This window comes from Microtus pennsylvanicus, chromosome 20 (assembly GCF_037038515.1).
Source record: "Microtus pennsylvanicus isolate mMicPen1 chromosome 20, mMicPen1.hap1, whole genome shotgun sequence".
NCBI lineage: Eukaryota > Metazoa > Chordata > Mammalia > Rodentia > Cricetidae > Microtus > Microtus pennsylvanicus.
In genome coordinates this window covers 38,814,939-38,838,742 of record NC_134598.1, presented here as the reverse complement: position 1 = coordinate 38,838,742, position 23,804 = coordinate 38,814,939, and the positions used below count along the sequence as shown (strand labels likewise).

General features: G+C 46.6%; 2 protein-coding genes across 5 annotated transcripts in view; one reads left to right on the top strand and one right to left on the bottom strand.

The window, feature by feature from the left end:
* The window catches only part of Timp3 (TIMP metallopeptidase inhibitor 3), a 48,184-nt gene extending 37,410 nt beyond the window's left edge, over window positions 1-10,774 (bottom strand). Inside the window, exon 1 of the mRNA XM_075954801.1 lies at window positions 10,343-10,774. Within this exon, the coding sequence (XP_075810916.1) occupies window positions 10,343-10,466 (124 nt within the window). The 5' untranslated portion in view covers window positions 10,467-10,774. The remainder of the gene's footprint in view (window positions 1-10,342) is intronic.
* The window catches only part of Syn3 (synapsin III), a 382,057-nt gene that overhangs the window by 171,746 nt on the left and 186,507 nt on the right, over window positions 1-23,804 (top strand). The window lies entirely within an intron of this gene.

The window sequence follows — 23,804 nt, the reverse complement described above, 5'->3', positions numbered from 1 at the left end:
AGCTGTGGCTTTGATGATTAACTCTTCTGGCTTCAGTGTCCTCATCTGCAGCACAGGAATAAAAGTCCCAACTTCTCAGGGTGGTAAAAGTGATAAAGCATCAGGAAATCTTAGCACATGAAAATGAATTGATACATTAATATTGTCAAATATCGCTTTTATTCCAGATCTGTCTCTAAAGCTAAATTGTCCCACCTCTATTGACCTAATTTCCCCATTAGTCAAATGCGAGAAGTGGGTCATAGAGCTTCTAAATGATCAGACAGGACATGAGTTTCCTACCCTAAGACCTTCATAGCCCCAAGTCTCTTGTGGCCGAGTTGAATCAGTAGCCTCTGTAGTTAGCTCAAGTGCACCCTGAATTCTGCATCCCTGCATGCAACCTGCCAATCAAGGGAGGCAGGGAAAAAGACACCTTGTATTCTAACAGTACCTTGGCTCCTATGATGGTCCCTATCCAGGGGCAGCTGCTAGAATAGCTGAAGTGCAGCCACTTGCAATTGATATGTGCTGACCATAAAACACACAGTGCGTATTAAAGCATTCACTGAAAAACTGGGAAATCTCGGAAGTCATTTGAAAATTGATTACGTGGTAAGGTGATCGTACTTTGGGTACATTAGGTAAATACAGGATTAAATGGACTATCACTTCCTTCTTTCTTTTTATAATGTATCTACTGTGAGAAAGCTTTAAAAAGTATGGGTGACCCTCCATGCCCCTGCCTCAGGATGGACAAGGATTTCTCTCTGTTTGGGGACCTATTGCTATGAAGCTTCTCAGAGTGAGACCCAGGGGAACGTAAACTATTTAGGGTTAAATTAAAAAAATAGGGAGTCAGGTGGGGCATTAAGTTGTAGGAGTCTCTAGGAATCTCCTGTGGCTTAAAAGCCTAGATATATAAAAGCCATTAATCTGCCAAAACACCCTTGAGGCCGGCACCACCTCAACATCTGAGCTCCAAGTGGCCCCTTTGTTTTTCATCTATCTTTGTGTGTGTGTGTGTGTGTGTGTGTGTGCACATGTGTCTGGTGTGTCTGTGTCTGCGTGTGTCTCTGTTTGTCTATGTCTATGTGTATGTATGTGTAAGCCAGAAGTAAGTGTTGGATGCCTTCCTCAATCACTGCCCACCTTATTTTTTGAGACACTTTCCCTTGCTGAACCTGGAGCTCGCTAGCTAGTCTGCACAGGCTGGTCAGCAGCCCCAGGCATCTTTCTGTCTGTGTCAGTTCTGGAATTTGAAGATCACAATAGCACTGATTTCTATGTGGGTTCTGGGAATCTATGCTTCCACGGAAGCTCGTTACTGACTGAGCTGTTTCCCAGCCCCTTTTGTTGTGTTTCCCAAGTTGATCACTGCTGTTTAACACAGCAGCTGTTTCTTATTGAGCTGGCCAATGCCCAAAACAGCAAAAACTGATATTCTCTCTTTTCCCTGCCAACACTGAACTGAGGACACTATTGCCTAGAAAGGCTGGATGCTGTTGTTTTTCAAACATCCTCATTCATTCACGATGTCTTCACTATGTGCATACAAACATCAGACTGTGACCCAGTGAGTAAGACCCAGTTCCCATGTAAGGAAGGCAATAAGACCATGTTATAATCATGGGGGTTGGTATTTACCAAGCCTTCACTACAGGCTAAACAGTGAGCCAAGTCTGTTATTTCCACTATCTCCATGAATCTTCCCTAAAAGATTTTCTTGTAAATTCAGAGTTACAGATAGGATAAGCTAGCATAAGTTGGGCTGGCTTGCCTAAGACATGTGACCAACAAGTAATGACGTCAAGATTTTAGCCAGGCCATCTAACACCAGAACCTTTACAGTTGAATCTGTGTGTGTAGGTATGTGTGTGCATGTGTGTATACACCCGAGCACACGTCTGTTTTCATTATACTGACCCTTAAAAACTAAACTTTCACACTAACACTTTGGGTTTCTAGCTTATGATAAGAACCTAGACATCTGGCCAAACTGTCCCCATCCCAAGGGACATGGATTTTTCAGTTCACCACATTTGCCACCACTCTCCATTGCCCCCCTGATACCAAGGCAAAGAGGAGGTGTTCAAAGCTATCATACATATATTTGGGGACAAACATGGGAAAACAGAGACTGGAGAACCTTATATGTATAGCTGAAATGAGTAATAGACTCATGTATTTGACATGCAAACACCCTCCTTTTCTGGCCAGTCCCTGTAGGCATCAGAGTTTGTGACCTGAACTAATTTGAGAAACCCAAGCTGGAAGATAATGGGTTAAAAAGGGACCCACCTGCCGCAGACATAGGCTGTTCCCCATTGTGAGCATCTGTCCTGAACTGTCCTCCAGGCAGCTCCCTGTTAGGATTATCACAGATCTTAGTCCGTTGGGTGCCTGTCACCATTAGAGAGGAAAGTAGAGTGGTATTGCTCAATGGTCACATGGTTGACCTGGGCCTTCCAGCTCTCTCTCTAGTGGAGTGAATAGGATTATATGAGATAATGCCACTTTCAATTAAAGGCCTATGTCTAAGCTAGTCTTGTAGTGGGAAAAGTCCTTTCTGCAGCAGAGCCTTCTTACCTGCCCTCCAGCAGTCGGTGACAGCTCCCTGAAGTGACCTCAGTTCCAGAATTCTAGCCTTAAGCTAAATCGACAAGGCAGCTGTGGTAAACCAGCTGTCTTCCAACCAGAAGTCTGCTAGTCGCTTAGATCACTGAGCCCATCAGAAATGTTCAGGCAGAATCCTCACCACATTCGAGATCCTGCTCTAATCTTGACAGACCATATTTCTGATGAACCTCCCTTGTTGACTGTCACTGGTGACACTAGGTGTTCGGTCCTGAACGCCACTGGACAGCCCTCTCCAAGGGAGACTGACCTAGAATACTGGCACACCAGAGGCAGTAACACCTATGCACAAAGGAGCAGACACACACAGTCAGTGTGTCACCTTTCCAGGTAAGAGATCAGTGCCTGGGGAAAGTAGATCTCAGGTCTTCCCACCTTGACATATAGGAGAAGGCATTGCCTCTCTAGACCCAAGCAGAGCAGAGACAGGAAGTTGTGACTTGCCAACCAAATTTAGTATCACCAGTTTCCAGGGCCCTCCCTTTGGCTGCCCCATTATCTCCTACTTCTTTCTGCCTATCAGAAGGAAATGTACATATGTCTATATGGGCAAGGGCAACCCCTGATCCTTGAAGAGCACTGCATTGGACTTGGCCTTCAGAAGGCATGGGATTACTCCCAATACATCTGCTATACTGTGAAGCTGCCCTACCACACCAATTCTCAATACTGACAGCCATCAAATGGGAACAGTGACTCTTCCACCACCCTGCTTTCCGAATCCTTTGAAGAATTAAAACTAACATCATGGGTCCGGTGTTGGGAGCTTTGTTACCTGTGTGTCCTGTCAGAGGCCATTAGGGAAGTAGAGAATACTGAATTTGGGATAAGGGAGAGATATCAACCATGGTTTTGAAATTCAGCTATCTGCATGTGACAATGAAAATATCCTATCACCCCTCAGAGTCCCACTTTCCTCAGTAAAAAGACAATGAGAACACTGGTATATATACATAACAGACAGACAGGACCCCCTACCTATCCCCCCACAGTCTTTACAGGAGATTCTGTGCTACACATTTGCTGAGTTATTTCATGGAACCGCCAACCCCAGTTCTCCCCAATTTCACAGACGAGATAACTGGGTCAAAGAACTTTCTAAGCAGATCTCACAAGAGTCAGTATTCTCAAGAACTAAAAGTCCATGGGCCTACCCTCAGTGATGCGGTCTAGGTCAGAAGGTAATTCTCTTGACAGATGAAACCATACCTGCGTAGTCTTCTACACTTGCCACTTCCCATGTCCTAACCTGGGTCTCACAGGGACCAATTCAACAGACTTCTCTGCAGGATTAATCTCAGCAATTAATTATTATCACCCAAGATGTCCAACCATAACTGCTAGCATTGTGGCAATTTTCTGTTTTGACGTGTTTGTTGAATGAAGTTGTGATAACTCTCCAAAAACAGAACCCGCTGAAGAAAAAAAAGGATTTTAAAACATTTTTTGAAATTGAGCAGAATGGAGACAGTTGAAGCAAAGACTAGAGTGCTGGATTGGGAATCAGAAATTTTTTCTGAGGCTTGGTTCCATTGCGAGCCCCAAATAACTAATGTTAAAACGAAATCGAGGACAGGAGGAAAGGCAGGGGCCCAAGAGACTGGTGAAGGATCTGCCCTGAGCGTCCCAGCAGTGAGTCAGAGACCAATGCACCAAAAGTTGCAAAAGGAGGAGAACCTCCCCACTTCTAGAGCATTGTGGTCCTCAGTCTATAGGAGAAGGGGAAATAAGTCTACAGGAAAGAATAATCCCGAACACAGGCTTTGGGGATGTAGCTTCGGGCTGCACTGTGATGATGTGATCATAGTTAGGTAGTGTTCCCTCTTCAGCCTGAAGCTGCTGAGCGGGTAGCTGGGAAGGGAAGCCCCCACTTTACAAATGACTGGTATGCGAGGAAGGAGCCCAGCCCAGTGCCGTGGAATGTAATTGCCAACCCGCCCCATAAAGGTCTGATTAGGAGGATGCTGTAGTGTTCTTTCCACTAGATGGTGGGGCTAGACTTTATCACACAAGCAGGGAACGAATCAGGTGCCTCCCTTTCAGGGTAATACACAGCAGGAATGTGGTTCTGGCTTTGGAATGATGCCCTCTGGTCATGCCTCATGCAATTTCAGAGGAGCTGGCTTTTTAGCAGAAATGGTGTCATGCTGCAGCTGGTTTGAACTCTAGGTGAGATGGAAGGGTTCTTCTGCACCTGTACCATAGAAGAAAAATGGGACCAAGTGAGACCCGGAATACAAGTTCATGAGGGTGTGCACAGCGTGGGTCAAGAGCCAGGCAGAAAACATGATTTTCTAGAGCAGGAAGGACCAATGAAGAGGTGGGTGGGGCCTGTTATTGGTCCTCATAAAAGCCATTTTATTATACTTTATACCATTAACCCCACTGAAAAATTTCAATAAGGGCAGTGGAATTCATTCTTTCAAAGGTATCATGATGTCAAGACCCCAGGGTCTTTCTCTGCCAGCCGCTCTGCCTTGGCCTCAGCTATTCACTTCCATCCTCATGGTCATCTTATTGCTCCCATCCAAGCACTGTCCAGACGCAGTAATGAGTGCAGGAGGGAACAAAGGGATCTGTCTTCTCACAGCCGCCCTGAGCCCAACAGGGAGACAGAACCCTACGCCTGGGTTTCACACATACACTTTTGAACCTGAGTTCATGCAAAAACCAAAGGCCAAACAAGTTTAGATAATGAAAAGCACTCCACTTATTATAAAAGCAAAACCCCACAGCCATCTCTGACTAGAGTACTCCAGAAGAGCCAGCCGAGGGCTGTGACTGTCCTACCACTTAAGGCCTATTCTTGATATAAAAATGATCCCATTAACTGGGCCTAAGTGGCCTTAATTTTGTTCCCTTTCAAGAAGATAAAAAGGCTACCCAAGAACAGAGGTCCTCAGAATACCAAGAAAATGTCTGAAATTGTTTTCCATTTGAGAGAAGCCTGAATGTGTCCTTAACACAGCCCTGGGACATCGCCTCCAGGCCCATCCCCCATCCCTCCAGCTGCACATTTAAAAGGTACAGTCAACACGCAGCAGCTGCAGAGCGTAGACTGCAGCAAAAACTAAAACACACAGCGCTCTTACTTCCATCCAACACGTCCATAGAGAAACACTTGCCATAGAGAAACATCCATGCACAGAGCAGAAGACAATATCATGACTGCTTGTTCCAACACCCTTCTAAGGATGAGAAGTTGTTAGAAGCATAAATATCCATGAAGAGGAGATATCTAAATAAATGAAGGTAGATTCATAGGGATATTAGATTATCATAGTAATATCATCACTTATAGTAGTATACATATTACATAGTGTAGTTGGATATATCTTAGAGGTGAGCTCCATTGGTTTAAATACTAGGTTCTGTTATTTACCAGATATAGCATTGAACAGGTTACCTAATTTTTTCTGTGCTTCAATTTCTTCAATGAAGATGGCAACAGTCCATCTGTCTCTTAGGACTGCTGAAAGACTTGACTGAGCTAATGCATATTAATTATTTAGAATGGTGCCTAGCACACAGTAATCACTATTTTAACTCAATATTGGGTTTTAAAAAGTATAGTCCTATGGAATACTAGAGAGAGAAGAATAAAGTAACCTATACATGTATTAGTTGGCAAAAACTCTCTGGTGCACACTATTGAATGAAAACAGCACTTAAGGGCATTTCAGTATTTACTTGTCTAATTCTTCAAGTTTTTAATGGAGGAAAGCCATCGTAAATTTTCTACAGGTGATATAATATAGAAGGAAGTAGCGTTGATTGAGGCAGTGATCCAAAAGAACTTTATCTTTCTCTGATTTTTATATGGGTGGATGGATAAAGAAATGATTGATAGATGATAGATAAATAGATGACAGAAGATAATGACAGATAGATAGAAAGAAGACAGAGAGATATCAGTGATAGATAAAAGGCAATAGATAATAGACATATAGGTGGACAGAAATGAATGGATAAATGACATACAGAAAAAGAGAAGAACATAAGATACACTCATCATTGTAACCTTAAGTTTAAAAGCATGAATAAAAATGGTCTGAAAAGGTACAAATTCCTTCTGTCTTTTTATAATGAGGAGAGTGAAAGCTAAACAGACCCACAAAATAAATGCCTCAACACAAAGCCAACAAGACCCTGGGGGAGGATTTGAGCCCAGCTGTGCCCTGCCACCATCCCACACGGCCTCTCGAGACCACCCAGGAGTTGACTTCGCATCCACACAGGCTGAAGTGGTAAAGGACAAAGTGACTCGAATTGTGTTGCTTTGTTTCTCATTAACGAACCTGCTGGAATGTGCCATTCAGCAACTGAGCTCAATCGTTCCTGCTATTCCAGCAGAACCACAGCCCCTTCCCGGCCAGGCCGCCGGTCTAGTCTTATCTGTCCATGGAATGGGGTGGGACAGACCCGAGGGCACCTGCTGCACCCACCAGGAACCCAGTCTGCAGATTTCTTCCCTGGCTCACACCTCGTGTGTGCGCCTCCTCTGAGAATCCCTAACTGTCTCCCACAAATCAGTTGGGTTTATATCATCCCCACTGCTCGCTGGCCTCAGTGACACAGCCAGTCACTTTTTCAACTCAGCCTAATGATTTTGAGAATCTTTTCTGGTTCTAATAACCAAAGAACATAGGGAATTTATTCATTTTTTTTGTTCTGTTATAAACGATAATTAATTCTTCCTTGGCAAACATGATACTTAATTAAAGCCCCTGGCCATTTTAGCTGCCTTCGAAGTTCTGAGAAAAACTTAATCTGTTCCTTTCCTTTGGATTCTAGGGGCACATTCTTGCCTTAGGATGTCAAGGGGTCAAGGGGAGTTGGAAAATGTCATAGGTGTGACTGACTAACTCCATGCCTCCCCACTGCAGGGTGGCCTTGTATAAGCATAACTTTGTTTGGCCTCAGTATTTGCCATCTGAGAAATGGATCCAACAACCACACTTAAGGTTGCTGAGAAGTTAAGATAACATCTTTGAAGTGTTTGCACCCCAGCACAGGTCTGAAAGCTGCCTGTTTTTTCTCTTTTCCTCTTGCCCAACAGCCATCTGCCTCTGACCAGGCTTCCTAAGATACTATTAGCCTTGGTACACATGGTACACATACTCACATGGGTACACACACACACACACACACACACACACACACACACACACACCACTCCAATGTTCAGAACACTGTGAGCATTACCCATCCCTTCCTGAGCTAAGGCTGGCAGAGCAAGATCAGCCTAGCCAGGCTACCTCCTTCATTCCCAGCACCTACCCCCGTCCTTTCTGAGTCAATGTTTTGAAGGAGTTTCAGGGGCAATGCCTGGTAAGGAGAGGGCCCCAAGTGAGGTGACCGCTGCCAACTCCCTTTCTTTGCCCCACCGAGTATCTGATAAGCCTCCATGTAGTTCATTCTCCTAAACACTTTGATAGGGTGCAGGGCCTGCAGTTGCCATGGAAACACCTTTTAAGTCCTCCTCACCCAAAGGGTTGTGCCAGTCCCCTGGGCTCTGGAGAAGAAAGGGAAAAAGAGACACCCATGGATAAAGAGACAGGAGAGGGAAGGCCATTGTGGGGTGGTGATGGGGGCTTATGAAGGGCTAAGCCAGACATGCTGTGCCCTTCCCTGGCAACGTGGCATCCGGCCAGGATGAGAGAAATCCATGCAGGAAGGTTCTAGAAGAGGAAGGTGGCAGGCAATCTTGAGCATACTTAGGGGGCTCCTGCGTCCAGAGGACAGTTGGGAGCCATCTACTGGAGGCCGCAGAGTGTCTGCTGTTGTCAGGCCGCAGGTCAACAAGCCAGAGGCCCACACCCACACCTCCCATTTTTAAAAGCATTATCTCATCCCTTGTGCAGTGCACCAAGCTAAAGGCTGAGTGAGTCTGGATCCCTGCCAGAGCAATGATTTTTCTTTCTTTCTCTCTCTCTCTTTTTCTTTTTGCTACTACACTGTTCTGTGCTTGGCATATTTCTTAGCAATTGAACTTTTCTCTGGGAAGTGTATTAAGAGGAGGAAGCTGTTTTTTGAATAAAGCCATAGAAATTACAAGAAGCTTCATCAGACCCCCACATACAGTAGGGTCCTTAAGCAAACAATGAGCTGATTCCAGAAAAGCCCACCGGGAACAGGATCTACCAGCTCATGTTGCCACTTTCCCATGAACTTCAGTGTAGAAACCTCTGGGCTATAGGCACCTGGGATAGAGATGAGATTCCTCTCTCCCCTATACATACTATAAAACCAAGCTGAACACACTCAGCCCGCTGTAAAGCAGAAATTAACACCCCGATTCCATCTGCTAGCTCACAGGCTAGGAGCATGTTCTAGGCTGAGCAAAACCAGAACTTGGCACCAACTAGCTGGGAATGTCACCGGGCTGGTGAGAGCAGAGAAAAGTTCAGAGGAATCTGGGTGGGGACCACACTCAGGAGAAAACCTTCCCAGGCCTCTCCAGCAATCTAAAGGATGCTTCCTAGCAATCCCAAGGACCGGGGAAGGGTGAAGGGTGTGTTCCTGCGGGTCCCAGGAAACCTCCATCAAGGGTGACTGCAGGTCACACAAACACCCTGGGCTGCCAAGTCCACTGACCTGGCCACCATAGCCACCTCCCAGATTTCCCCCAAGGCTGGCCTGGCCCCTCTCCAACCTCAGTTGCTTCCCCTCCCAGGTCACCACTCCTCCCTCTCCTCACCACAACACACTTGCAGAGTGGAATCCCTCACCCGAGACCCAGTGGAAAATTTCCTTCTCCTTCATGACCATACTTTAAACACACATGCCCCATTTTTCACCTCTGAATTGACACAGGCCAAGGACGGCCTCGTGTCCCACCCCTGCCCTGCAAACTCACAGCAGGGATATTGAACCGGGTGCTTTAGGGGCTGGAGAAAAGGGAGATTTTCTAGTTTCCTCTTCCAAACACAAGCATCCCCAGCACTCTTCAGGCCATCTGGACAGTGGGCTCTGCTTCTTATCAAGTCTCTCTAATCAGCAAACAGTCTCTTTGAGACAATTATCACATCACAAGTGATGAGACCCTTGGCATCTTTGTTCTTTTGATGACAAATCTGCTTTCTCCCTTGCTCACTCTCCCTCCTCACATACGTTCAAGAAAAAAAAATAATAACAATAACCTTCCTGTGAATTTTCACAGCTATGTGATCCCCTACAGTCACCTCAAGCCACCTATCGACACTCAGATGCAGTTCTCCCATGGAGGGAGTCAAACCTACAGTTTTCTTCTGTGTGGTCCCCCCCCCCCCGCCCCCCTTTCTAGCCACCCAAACTTGGCAGGCAAGAAGCTCCAGCACTTGCTGGGCGAGCCTGCAGCTACGCTGGTTGAATCTCAAGGAAAAAAAATAAAGTTCAAGGGCGCGGGCGATAAGCAATCTCTGAAAGCTAGTTTTCTCTCGCAACTCCACACGCACAAGTTGGCAACTTCTTGTAAAGAGTACTAGAGCTCCCAGCGCTTCAGTTAGCGTTCCAACTTTTCAGAACCTTCTCCCACCCTGCTCCTCCAGCTCTTTCTCTGCAAGAGTCAATGGGGAAATTTTCTAGATGTCAAGCAGGGTCCACGTTCACTCCTGCCAGCCAGAGACCACTAGGACACTGCTTGGGTTCCCTCTAAAAGGCATCTCCCCACACAGAGTCCCGGCCCAAGGAAACCCAGTCGCCTGCTACGGCACGCAGCTTGCTTGGTGCCTTCTAAAGCGCTTACCTATATCGGAGTTGCAGAAGGCATCCTGGGGATGGCTAGGCGAACATGTGCACGCCTCGGCGCCCCAGTGCCCAAGGCTCCAGCAGCCCAGGAGCAAGACAAGCCCAAGCCAGGGAGTCATCATCGTAGCTACTGCTGTCCGCTGCGGGGACGGCTGCTCTTCTCTTCAAAGTTGCCGAGTGCTGGCGCGGATACTGCAGTCCGAGCTCACTCGCTAGATCTGACCGTGCACGCTGGGCAACTTTGAGCTCCGGGAAAGTGTCCTCCAAGTTGCTCAGCGGGACGGGTTGGGACTCCGCGAACTGGCGTTGGGTGGCTGGAGCACTCGTCCGCAGAGCCAGTGAGTGGCCTCCGGGAGAAGGATCCGGAACCAGAGCGGAGAAGCGGGAGAAGAAGCTTTCCCGGTCCTGGTGGCTGCCTGCTGCCCACTGTGCGCAGAGTCCAGGGCTGCAGAGTGATATAGGGGCACCAGAGGGACCCAGCCCCTCGGGAGCTCGGGGGCCGCCCCCTCCGACCAATGGCAGCGCCGCATTACCTCATCGGCCCTCCAAAAAAGGGGCGGGGCCGGGGGGCGCGGGGCGACAGGGAGGGGCCGGCCCGGACTGTTCAGATCCTTATAGGGAATAATGCGGTTGTGGGCACTTGAGTGGGTGGGCTGGGCGCGTCCTGGGACATTGTGCGCTGAAGCGGTGACCCACGGCCCCATTGCCCTACGCCCACCGGCACTCCCGAGCTCCTTCGACCCAAACAAGTCTCCACTCCCAGCCACTCAGAGAGGCAGCACAGTCCCTTCCTTCCTTCCCTAGGACCCAGGTGGCCCCGCGATGTAGAGTCCTTGATCCTGCCTCCTGGAAAAAGTCTAGAAGGAAGCCTCGAAGAAAATTTCACCTTCCTACCTTGCCTAGAGAGAGCAGAGAGTAAGAGGAAACACCTGGGTAGATGACATTTTCTCAGCACCCCCACCCCACCACCACCCCTCGGCCTTTTGGAACTGGCTATGGTAGTTGTCACTGGGGGTAAATGGAACCGTGGAATCATTCACCAAACGCTGTTCTGGACTCCAAGCAAAGCCCTTGCAGCCAGGGTGATTGTACTAGAGCTAGAGGGTGTTGCTTTCTGTGGGACAGTAGGAGAAGAGTTCTTTGAGCTGACATCATGCAAGGAGACAAGCAAGTGGAAAGGCCTGGCTCGCCTTTGAAGGACAGAATATAGAGTAAACGGGGAGTATGAAAGATAGCACGTCTCACTGGTGGCAGACAGCAGTCCTTCCTTCAGCAAGGAACTTTGAAGTTAAGCAATCCAAAAGTAGAATAAAACCAGATCCTGGAGAAAACTATCCCGGATCCTGGATAAACTAACTGTAAACGAAGAGTATTGGTAATGTTATTTAAGTGGCCTCTTGATTGTGATATGTGCACGTGTGGTATATACACACACTATTGTTGCTTTGTCTTTTTGAGACACGGTCCAGGCTGACCTTGAAACCAAGATCCTCCTGCCTTGGGCTCCCCACTGCTATTGACGGAGATGCAGTACCACACCTGACCTATGCTATATGTTTTTAAAAACAGGATTCCCATACTCTATTCCTTCTAGTAAGGGAAGCAAGAGCAGGTGTCACGTGTACCTTCTAGCTGAGGAAACAGGCCCAGAAAGGGGATGCTCCTGTTACTCTCTCTCAGCGCCTGCTCATACAAAAGAGACAGATGCCCCTGGACTTAGCAGCAGTTCAATCTAACTGACAGGGTTCTTATTGCAATCTCCTTTTCTTTCCTGCCTTATGTTCTATTATGATTTTGAAGGTGCTTTAGGTACAGAAATGCTGAAAACTTGCAACAAAAAAGGAAAACGCAAGAGAACCCCTTGGACTGTCCCCCCAAGAAACTCTTTTTAATGACAGAACAGAGAGTATTGTGATAACATTATTTTTGATTGTACTTCCCTTGTTAGACTATTTTGTATCTTTTATTGGTGTGGGCACTGCTGTTACTTTGAGGCAGGGTCTTATCATGTAGTCTAGGCTGGCTTTGAACTCTCAACCCTCCTGCCTCAGCCTCCCAAATGCTTCCCAGAATGTTCTGTAAACTCTTCCAAGCCGTTCTAACTATAGAGAAGAGGACTCAGCTCCCATATCTTTCTGTCTTCTCCCCAATCAGCTCTGAAAGCCCCCACCTCTTTCATTCTGTTCCATGGTACCATGGCCCCCTTATTGTTCTTCTAGCCCCATCTCCTGGAATATGGTTATATTATTTCCCTTCCTGGCACTTGGAGGCCTGGCACATTAGGCCATGATGCCTTTTAGCCCTCAAAAGATCCCAGGAGACTTGAGTGTGGATATAGCCAGTAACCACTTGAGGCCTGAGCCTTGGACACTACAGGGCCACTCTGAGGAACTAGGTTGAATGAGGGCATACTTGGTAGGATTTGAGAGATTCGCTGAACCTTGCACCGTGCCGGTCATGTGGAAGGTTTTAGAGGAGCTTGTAGGCAAATCCACTTGGGATAAACATCTTACAGACTAGAGGCCCTCTCTCCTCTGCTTCCCTATTACAAGACCATTTTGTCCAAAATGCCATTTGCTTTTTCTCCAAGAGAGAGCCTTTTCTGGAATGCAAGACAAGTGCCAAGCAACTACTTTCTGCTACATGTCACAGAGCAGATTCCTCAGAGAGGCCATCTGAAGTGTGTCTTGTTCCCACAGCTACTTCCTGCTCAAAGTATAGGTGTCCTTGGATTATTTTCCTTTCTGAAAGGTGCTAATTTAGACTCATTTCCTCTTGATTCTTCTACTTTGGCTTGCTCAGATTTTAGGGGTTTCCAAGAACACACAGAGCATCCTTGGTCAGGAGTCTTCTCTTCTGCCTGGACTGAGATGACCTTCTCTCTCCACCTCTGCAACACCAGCCTAGTCATGGCCCTGGGAACCAGACATAGGATGCTCCCTGAGTCCTCATGTGGGTCTTGCAAGCAGGTGGACCTTGTAGTCATCAATCTGGACATTAGGTTGTCCACCAGACTAATAATATGTAAGGATTTCTTTTTCTAGTCTGTTTAGTGGACAAGATTGAGTGGGCTTGGAGCTTGGGTAAGAGTGAAGATAATGGCTCTCCTGCTTTCTTCTGGTAGCTGAGAACAATGGCAGATTTGCAAATCTAGGGGGAGCCGGAAGAAGCTTCAACCAGCACCTGGCTTGTTCTCAACCTACTAGGCTCACCCGGTCCCTCTGTTGGAACTTTCCTAGGGAAGGTGAGGGCCTGTTTGCTTCCTGTGCATCGAATTTCAGAGGGTAGAGCCTATAGGAAACATTTTCTTGGACTTGTATGGGAGATACGAAGTTGCTCAGAGACTGCTCATCTTCGAGGAGGAAAGAACTTCCCTAGCTTCCCACAGTCAGCTACAGGCAGAGCCAAGTTCATGCTGTGAACACTGATTCCTTGGCTTCTACCTGCATCACATCTACATGGCTAAGTCTTCCTTGATAGCACATGTGATTAATGTATTTCCACACCCCTCAGTTGGCTCACTGAGAGCTACCTACACTGCTTAGGAGTTCTTGGCTACAACAAAAGACCCTTCTGAGCCGACCAGCATTATATAGTGCTATGTGACTAAGCGGGTTTGTGTTTGTGTTTCCAACAGGTCACTTCCCTTGTTCAGACACTAATCTCCATGTTTATTAGATATAAAGTTAAACTTTATGATTCCCAGCAAGATGCCCCTTTAGTGATTTTTTTAAAAGAAGTCTACTATTCCCTGGGGGATTTGCAAAAAGTGAGGTAAATGGCTGTGTAGGAAAAATAGATCTTACCGTGTGAGCAGGTTTGACACCAAACTAACATGCCCAAGACTGAGGCCCATCCACCACATGCTAGGTCATTTTTTTTTTTTTTTGCATTCCCTTCCTACTCTGTCTTCCAAGGCACAGAGCTTAAAACAAAGAATGCCAGTGGAGATTGTGATGATGACAGAGCAGGGGAAATTTGGGGTCTTCTTTTAAGTAGAGCCTGTGATAGTTACCAATTCATCTTTCTGGGTTTTTTTTTTTTTTTGGATTGGAAGCATTAAAGGGTCTGGAACAAAATTTACTGGACTTTTATGCCCTTTCAGCCTCAGCCTTTTATAGGATTCCCCACCACGCCTTATTCTGTTCTTTTCGCCTGTAGCTGTAGCCTAATGTGGCTGTTCATCTGCCCGTTTCCCTTCCTGAAGTGTAAGGCCCCTAAGGATAGAGCTTTGACAACAGGGTTCAGTTCAGTTACGGCTGATTGGATCTAAATGTCCGTACTAGTCCAGCTGCCCAGTGTTGGGCTTGGAGGAGCTCATTGAGTTTATCCCGCTGACTAATGCTAGGGGGCGCTGTAAGCCAGAAAACATGGCTCTCTGAGCCTTCAGCCTGCCAGTCTCATTGAGAAGCCAGGAGAGGGACCTTGAGTGGGTGAAGTGAAGCCTTCCCGTATCATAGCCACAAAGCTCTCAGTCAGCATCCCGTCTGGGTACACAGCTGCCCAAGTTATTCTACCCCTGGGCTGAGGCTTACTTGTGAATCACTGATTTGGGGGCCATGGGGGAGGTCTGGGAAAACAGCTGAGGATGCCACCGTGCTACTCAACCAAGTGGCGCTCCGGAAGTTCAACGCGGAGAAGGTACCGACAAGCCTAGGTACCTCAGCTTCCCTCCTCCCCAGACCCTAGTTACAATGCCTTCCCCCAAACCCGCAGTCCATGTGAAAGTCATTATATTCAAAATAGCCTTTTCCAAGCAACAGACACCCTGGTCCACCCATCACCAGGAGCCGTAGCCAGACCCTCAGCAGAGCTGCTGCCCAACATGGGGCAATTAGGAGCCTAAGAAGGTGGGTGCTTCAACTTCACTCTGTGTCTGGTACCAGCGGGAAGTAAACACCTTTCCCGGTTTCCATCTGGAATTGATTTCAGGGCAGTAAAATTGGAGGGCGTTCCTCACCCCAGCTCCCCCACCCCCCAGCCCGGCCAGGGAAGTGAAGACCCCTGGCTGTGTTCACGTGAATGCTGAGGTTTTCGCATTTCTTTCCATAGACAGCTATTCCCAGGAATTTTAAGCCAGAAAACACATGTGTGCGGTAGAGACATTTTGTGTCCTGTGTTTTCTGGGGTGGTGGGAAATGGGAAGTAGAGTTAAATATTCCGGTTCTTGGTTTTCTTTTAATGACCGTATGTTGAGGCAGTCAATTATTTTTGCAGAGGATAATATGAGGTGGTGGAGATCTTCCCCACAAGCCTGGTTTAATGCGTTCCTTATGCCTCTGGGGTTCCTGCGCTTTGCCGTTAATAATGAGGAGCTAGCTCCTCGGTGGCTTTTCTGAAGGTATGGGGCTCAGACCCACACAGGGTTGTCTCAGCCAGCCATCACTGCTGGGGCTCAGGGAAGGGGTAGGCTGGACACTGGTCAGGTTCCTACCACACCGGGCTGGAGATCGTATTTCTGCAGAAGTACTGTGAGCTCACCTTGGTGGAATCTAATCTGACAACTGGAACTGGCTTGTCTTATGGTGGAGAACCCAAAGGTTGTGACACTGTGAGTCACAGCCTTCTTGATACCCTGGCTGTGGAAGCTCCTCTGCCCCCTGGCCGGTCACTTTCCGCCTCTCTTCAGGTACCTTCTCCCTCGGTGGCAGACTCCCCGCTCTTCTGTTTTCTGTGCTTGGATTCTTGCCTTCCCTTCTAACCTCCCCTGCCACCTTGCCGAATTCCACCTTCTCTCCTGGCCTTGACTGGCCACTGTGCTGTGTGCAGCGGAATGAGATTGACAAGATAGTGGTGTCCCTCTGGTCTCCTGACCTCCCTGTCCATCTTCCCCCCCCCCCCCGTGACAATTTCACTTGCAAATCCCATGACCTAATCAGACTCCAGTTGTCCTGAACTCACTGTCTTCTTCCTTCTGTCCCTTCCAGCATGACTCATCCCCTCTAATGACATCACCATTCACCATGTCCTAGAGAGTCTTGAACGGGACATCTCTCCTAGCCATCCGCCTTTCCCACTCCCACTGTTCCCACCCTTGACTGTACCCTGGAGAGTCTTTCCAGACACTGTCAACAGACCCATAACTGGCCCTGTTGTCCAGAGTCCTGTTCTACCCAGTTCCTCTCTTGCCTTGCGGTTACCCACCATCATCTCAATATAACCCCGAAGTCGTGCTAGGCTGTGTTTCAAGTGATCAATTCACATCCCATGGCTTTCCGAATAAAGTTTTAAACTCCAAAGACGAACAAGCTCCTCTTTGGCCTGCTTCTTCCCATGACACCAGGCTGCAACCGGAGGTGACATCATTCATGTAGAACATCATGGGACTGCCACCCCATAGTTACACAGCTGCAGACAGACCTACATCTCTGTTACCTCAGTGCCATCTTGCACCATTTTATGATTCCTGCCTTCCCTCCTCCACCTTACCTTCCATGAATCAGCTAGAGCCACCAGCTTCTGAGTATCTGCTGATTCTCCTGTTTCTTCATGCTCCACTTGCAATGGGTTGTTCAGCTGTCCATCTGGGCCCCCTCTCACTCTCTGCTCTTCCTATTGGTTAAAATGTCTGATTCTTCCCTAGAGCCGAGCATACCTGGATGCTTCTCAAATGCCCAATGTGGCACCTACACACAGTAGGCACTTAGCAGGTACTGAAAGAAGAGACTGACCAATGACTTGAGGGGAAACATATGTGTTTGGGGGGTATCAGTATCGCCATCACAAATCCACCTTGGAAGGTTCGAGGATCCAACTCCTTGAACTCAGATTCTCAGAGAGGTTTCTAGAGGTGAGCAGTCTTATGGGTACAACCAGTTAATTCATACGCATCAGCAAGCCAGCCAGCCACAATTCCACTGCCCTTACTCCTACAAGACTGATGATTAAGAGGTAGGCTGAGGCCCCATGTCGAAGGGACCCCTTATTATTCTGATACTTGAAGAGAGCCCCATGCCACCTCACCAGGAGAGCATGTTGGGTCGGTGGGTATGGAATTAGAATATGGATTGAGGTCATCCTAAGAGGAACTTCTGGACAAAACCCTTTGAGATTTTCTTTATATTTAATTATATATTTTTAAATTTATTGTGTACAATAGCACATGTAGCGGTCAGAGGATAACCTGTGAGAGTTGGTTCTCTCGAGCATATAAATCCTGAGTGTCAAACTTTGGTTGTCAGGCTTAGTGTCAAGTGCATTTACTCCCTAAGCCAGCAACCACCCCTTTAATTTTCTTTCTGATGGAAGAAGCAGTGTCCACTGCTAAAAGTCCATCTCACTGGTTGCTGACGGATGCTGGACTCACAGCCCCAACTGCGGGGTCACTCTGCTCTTAATCCTTTGCTTAAGATCCGTCACGCCTTCATCTTTCCACAGACATTTTTGGCTCTGGAAATATTGAAATTCTTTGCCTTCTGAATTGTTTGCAGGTACTTTTGATGGAAACAAAACGTCTAAAACTGAAGCTTCTAGAAGAACAACCTGTTCTTGCCTGTCATGTAAATTTCTTTGAATTTGACCATGGGGCCTTGTGTTTAAAAGCAGTGTCTCTCAAGACATTCTTGATGACAATGAATTTGCCCAAGAGGCCATTTACAAAGTGTGTTGTAGGCATGAGGTAACATTATTTATAAACTTCTACAAAGAGCTTGTGTTTTCATGTCTTTTTCAGCCTTCCCTACCGTAAATAATAGATATTTTACGTGTGTGTTTGCATGTTGCACATGGTGTGGAGACCCAAGGTTGACAAGAATTCTCTTGTTACTATCAAACTTATTCTTTGAGACAGTGTCTTTCCTTGACCCTGGAGCTTCCTGATTCAGGTGGGCTGGCCAGCCAGTGAACTGTTTATCTCTGTTTCCCCAGTACTGAATTTACAGGCCTGTGCCGTGCCCAGCTTTCTTTCATTACTGCTAGGGCTCTGACTTTAGGTACCCATGCTTACACAGTAAGCCCTTTGTCTTTTGAGACATCTCCCCAACGCTATATGCCAATCTAGGAAACCGAGGCTCAATAAAGACATTTTGCTATTGTTTTTCTTTCTTTCATATCCATCTTTTAGGCTTTTTTTTTTCAGAGTCTTCCACTTCTCTAACATTTTTCCTTCTTTCACCCATCCTCCTCATGCTTGCTGGGGTACTGAAGAATGGGGTCCTGGAGTCCCTGGGGTATGCCAGGGCTATCTAACATTGGCTCAGTAGAATCCATGGCAGCATTTTTTACAGTTCTCTGAGTCAGTTGTAAAACATAGTCATGATTAAAATTGTAATTGCAAAAACCAACAATTAAATAACTTGTATTCAAAGCAAGGGCAATTAACATTAAACTTCATCACTTCCTAATCACAGATACTCCTTGACTTACAATGAGGATATATCCAAATAAACTCATCATTAGTTTAAAAATGTCATAATCCCAACTGCATGTGATATACCTGATCCACCAAACACTGGAGCTGAGTCACAAAGACATAGCAGAGAGTTAGTAGCTCACTGTCATGATGGGGGGCTGTTAGGGTTTGTGTTTACTGTTCATGCCCAGCATATCAAGAGAGAATCTTACTGAGCTTCAGCAGCTCTGAAGGAAATGATGAAAAATGTGAAATCTGGAGTATGGTTTCTACTGAGAAAGTATCATTTCCCCCACCATCTTCAGGTTAAAAAGAGAAGAAACCATGAGTCAAGTTGTCAGAAGACAAGAGTGTGTGCATTTTACTGCCTCAAGGTCAGCACTCCAGAAGTTATTTCCATTGATTTTTCTCTACGTGGTAGTGGCATTACACAGTGCTCTGCTCTTGTGCGTTTTCTCAGTTCTGCAGTCGGTGACACCACAAGGTAACCTGGAACTGACTGTGATGGGAGTGTTTACACCACAGAAATTGGTCAGCACTGCAAACCAGGGCTTCTTGGCTCAGAGAGCCACTTGTTGGATATTCATAGGTTCACTGTTGCTATTATTTCCTAACAGTAAAACCCTGGGTAAATCATTTTATATCCTTGTGCCTCAGTGTCCTTGTCTGTAATATTGGGATAACATTAGTCTCTATCTTGAGAGGTCATGAATAAATGAACTGAGACATCAAAAGGATGTGTTGGAATGCTTGGCACTAGCTTAGCATCATTGAACAGCCGCTGTCAACATTATTCAGTCAGGGTTGTCATCAAACGCTGTCTCCCTCCTGACCTGGATGGCATTTATTCATGGTGACCCAACTTAAATCTTATCACACTGTGTTTGGATTGTCACCCTCTGGGTTTATTAATTATTTTTTTCCTTACCATGTACCTGGCAGAAACAATTTAAATGAGGAAAGATTTGTTTTGACCTCGGATTTCAGGGAGCATGGGTCCATCTAGGCAGGCAAGGTATGGTTTCTGAGAGACTTTCTCCACAGCGATAGGAGTTTGTGGTGTGGCTTGTTATGTTTTGGAGGATTGGGAAGCAGAGAGATCAGAGCAAAACCAGGATCGGGTATCAGCTGCAGGGCCTGCCTTCAGTGATCCACTTCTGCTAGGTAGGCCCCACGTCTCCAAGGTTGCTCAACCTCCTGAAACAGTGCTACCTGCTGGGGACCAAAGGTTCAAATAGACAAGCCTGTGGAGGGCATTTCACATTCAACCCATACTGCTGGGTCCTGCCCGTCTTTATTCAGGATTGTCTTGGGCTAATTGAGTTTTCAGTTCTGAGCACATAATTTAATGTCTGATACACAGCACGTCCTTAGCACACTGGGGTAACAAACTGATCAGAGGCTACTAAAGAATCAAGAGAAATCAGAGGGTTCTCTAACCACACAGCAACAACACTCTAGGGATTTCCTTTCCACACTAGAGAATCGCTGGAATACTGTGCCTGGGTTGTTCCTTTTATAAGAATGATATCATGAAGTCATTCTCATACTTCGGGAGCTGAAAGCCCCCTGACTTGGTGCCCAAAGAGACCCACATTGCCCACTGGTCTCTGCTTTATCACTACACTCTCTCCATGTATGATATAGAGTCCAATGAAGTCTTTAGCCTGTCCAGAGAAGCATGACCAGTAACTTTCCAAACTGCTCGAAGGTGCCTGGAAATGTTTCTGCTACAGGTATTTACAAGGGAAATAAAGAATTTGATGTCTTATCAATACACGCTAGAAGAGACTGAATTTGCCTGAGGTATTTTTGAGACCTGTGATTGGAGGCTGGCGACAGGGAGGAGGAGGGGAGAGCCTGGAGCATGGAGAAAATATTTTTTTTTCTCCTTTTGGCCTGTTGTTCCTTTGAACAAACGTGTTTCTGGCTTATGCAACTCCCAGTAATTAAAATGGCTCGAATACTTTGCATTTTTACAGTAACTTGAAGGCGGCTCAGAGGCCTGGAGCTGGAGCCAACTTGTGGGGGGGCCTGGCAGTCTTATGATGCCTGTGCCTTGGCAGGGTAGAGGTGCTGGCATCTAGCTAGGGGAGAGGAGAGAGGAAGTGAAAGGGGTCATAATTCGTGTCAACATCTCTCCCCTTTCCCTGGACAGGCACCCAGGTGTATTCCCCTGAGAAGGAAGGTCACCAAGGGCTACTCTTCCCCCCCCCCCAAAGGGCTACTCTTGAAAGTATGATAAATGGTGCCTAGGGCTGATAAAGAATTTCAGGTGATAAGATTTCCCTTTCCAATACTGCCAGTGTATCACATCCTACAGTAAGAACCCACTTAGTATTTGATTTAAAAGTTAGATGAACCTAGGCCTAGTGGTCCATGTCTGTATTATCAACTACTCCTGAGGCTGAGACAGGAGGATTCCAAGTTTACGGCGGGCGTTACCAGTGGGTCTTCCCACCACTCCCAATGACTGGGGGTGTTTAGTTCTACCTCACATGGTCTTGACCAGTGATTTGTATACACTAGGAGCTTAAACCTCTATTTGTGCCAGTGAAAGCCATTTGCATGCATGTATTCTCTTGTACCAAGGGGAAAATTGTTGTCATTATTTTGAGGATACACCTCCTGCAATATGCTTAGGCCTGCTGTGATTTGCTATTCTACCAAAGGACTTAGGCCTCACATAAGCCAGGGATATATTGTAGAGTTCCAAAAGTTGGTAGATAAGAGGCAAGTCTCCATTGTCACTAGTTCCATGTCGCTGTGTGGCAATGTATCAGGAACTTTGTGGTTTACAACACTGTATTTTATCCTCTGACTTCTGTGAGTCAGAAGTTCAGACATTGCCTCACTGGGTCTTCTATAGGACTAAAATCAAGATGGTGGTACCCAGGGCTCCCATTTCCTGTGGAACTCCAATGAGGAAGGATCTATTTCCCTACCTATGTGTTTGTTGACAACTTTGAGTTCCTCGGTGTGATGGTTTGAATGAGAATGGGCCCCATACACTCATATATTTGAATACTTGGTCCCTAGCTGATGGAACTATTTGGGAATGATTAGGAGGTGTGTCCTTGTTAGAGAAGGTGTGGTACTGGGGAGTGGGCTTTGAGGTCTAGAAAGGTTCCTGCTATTCCTAGTGCTCTCTCTCTCTCTCTCTCTCTGTCTCTCTCTCTCTCTCTCTCTCTCTCTCTCTCTGCCTCATGGTTGTGGGTCAAGATGTGACTCTCAGTTGTTCCTTCACATGCTACCATGGACTCCACTGAAGCCGTAAGCCAAATTAAATGCTTTCTCTTACAAGTCGCCTTGGTCATTGTGCTTTATTACAGCAATAGAAAAATAATTAAGATACCCAGTTTCCCCTTGGTTGTGGTCCATAGACAGCTTCTCTGTGTGACAAGCTCTTTCCTCAAAGCCAGCATGAAAGAAATTCTCCCAAGGCAGGCATTGCAATCATGTTCACAGAGGAAAGCGTTGTAATCATGTTCACATAACCATACATATCTTGTCACTCTGGCTGTATTCTGTTCATGCCACAGTCTCTGCCACACTCAGGAAAGGGGAATTACACAGAATATGAATGCCAAGAGCAAAATTCATGAGGGTTACAAGAGCCCACTCTCCAGTCAGAGTAATTAGAATGCAGAAATCCCTGGAAACTGGAATTCAGAGAGTAGTTGTAAACAGTTGCTGTGGTCGAGGCAGTAAACATTCTTAAGCTCTCTTTAAATCAGATGTTTTGTTTATTTGTTTGTTTTAATTAAACTGACAGCCTCAGGGCTTGATTTGGTTTGAGCACAGCACTGTTTTTTGATAGACATTCAGAACATTTCACACTCCCAAAATCTCCTGAAACCTTGGGACCTCTGGGCCCACTGGATTTCATCCTCTGAGGTCTAGAAGAAGCAGCTGCCCAGGCTCCAAAACAAGAATACTCTGCTTACTGAAGCCGATTTGTCCCCATTTCTCTGAGAGGATGCTACAGGCTGCTCTCTCTCAGTCTTACTATATGCAGGCCCCATGCTGCATCACGGACCCCTGGGAGAAGCAGCCAGGCAACTTAGACATGTCATCAAGGCGGAAGTGAAAGACAAGACAGACCTTAGTGATCATCCAAAGGATCCCAAATATAGGAAGTGGTCCAGGGTCAGGGCTAGCATCCATTGAGATGCATCCTGTGGGTCTTTGGTTCCCAAACCTGCTGCTAACTGAGCAAGCGTCCAGTCCTGCCGACTATAGGAGATTCGAATGGCTTCCCAGAAACTGGAGAAACAACCACCTGGACCATCCTCCAGGCTCACAGACAGAGGGAAACCAGCTTCCTTCTGTAGGTATGTGACAGCCTGGAGTCCTGTCTCTTCCTTCTTGCCATGGAATGTTCCTTTCAGAAACAATATTGCAAGAGGAAAGCCAGCCCTCTGAGATGGTGGAAGGGGAGAAAAGTGTCCCTGTGAGGTATGGAGTCCATTCCTTTGCACTGCTAGAATGATTGGTCATTCTGTGATCGACTGAAGAGAGAGGGGAAGGGAAGTGTGTGTTGCTGCAGATCCACCCAGAACATAAGCTTCTCTACATAGGAATCCCAGGCAGGCCCTAGAGAAGGGAAACCATCAGAGAAGACCATTAAATATCAATTATACTATGGGCTGTTAACAATTAAATTAATAACTGGTACCTTGCTAGTGCATACTATGGCCCAGACACTAATAAATCCCTTAAGTCTCAACCTAGCCCCATGGAGTCAGCATATCCACCCTTCTTAATTTGTGGGTGCAAATACTAAAACCCAGATAGATTAGAGAATGTGCCTAAGTCCACGCAGCTCATCTGTGGCAGGATCCAGAGAGCCATTCAATCCTGCTTTAAGATCTGGACTTTCAACTTCTACTTAGTCCATCATACAAGAAAATTGTTGAGCATAAACTTGTATAAGGCACCATATTAGCACAACAGAGAAACAAGGAAAGATGACAGAATCAGGAGAAATGGCTTCCCAGCTTGTGTGCTTGCTGCTACAGGGCCTTGGGCAAGAATGTGAGCTACAGTGTCTTACACAGCTTGTTGTCTCCGGCTTCAGATTTTAACCTTCCAAATAGAGCTGGCTTCC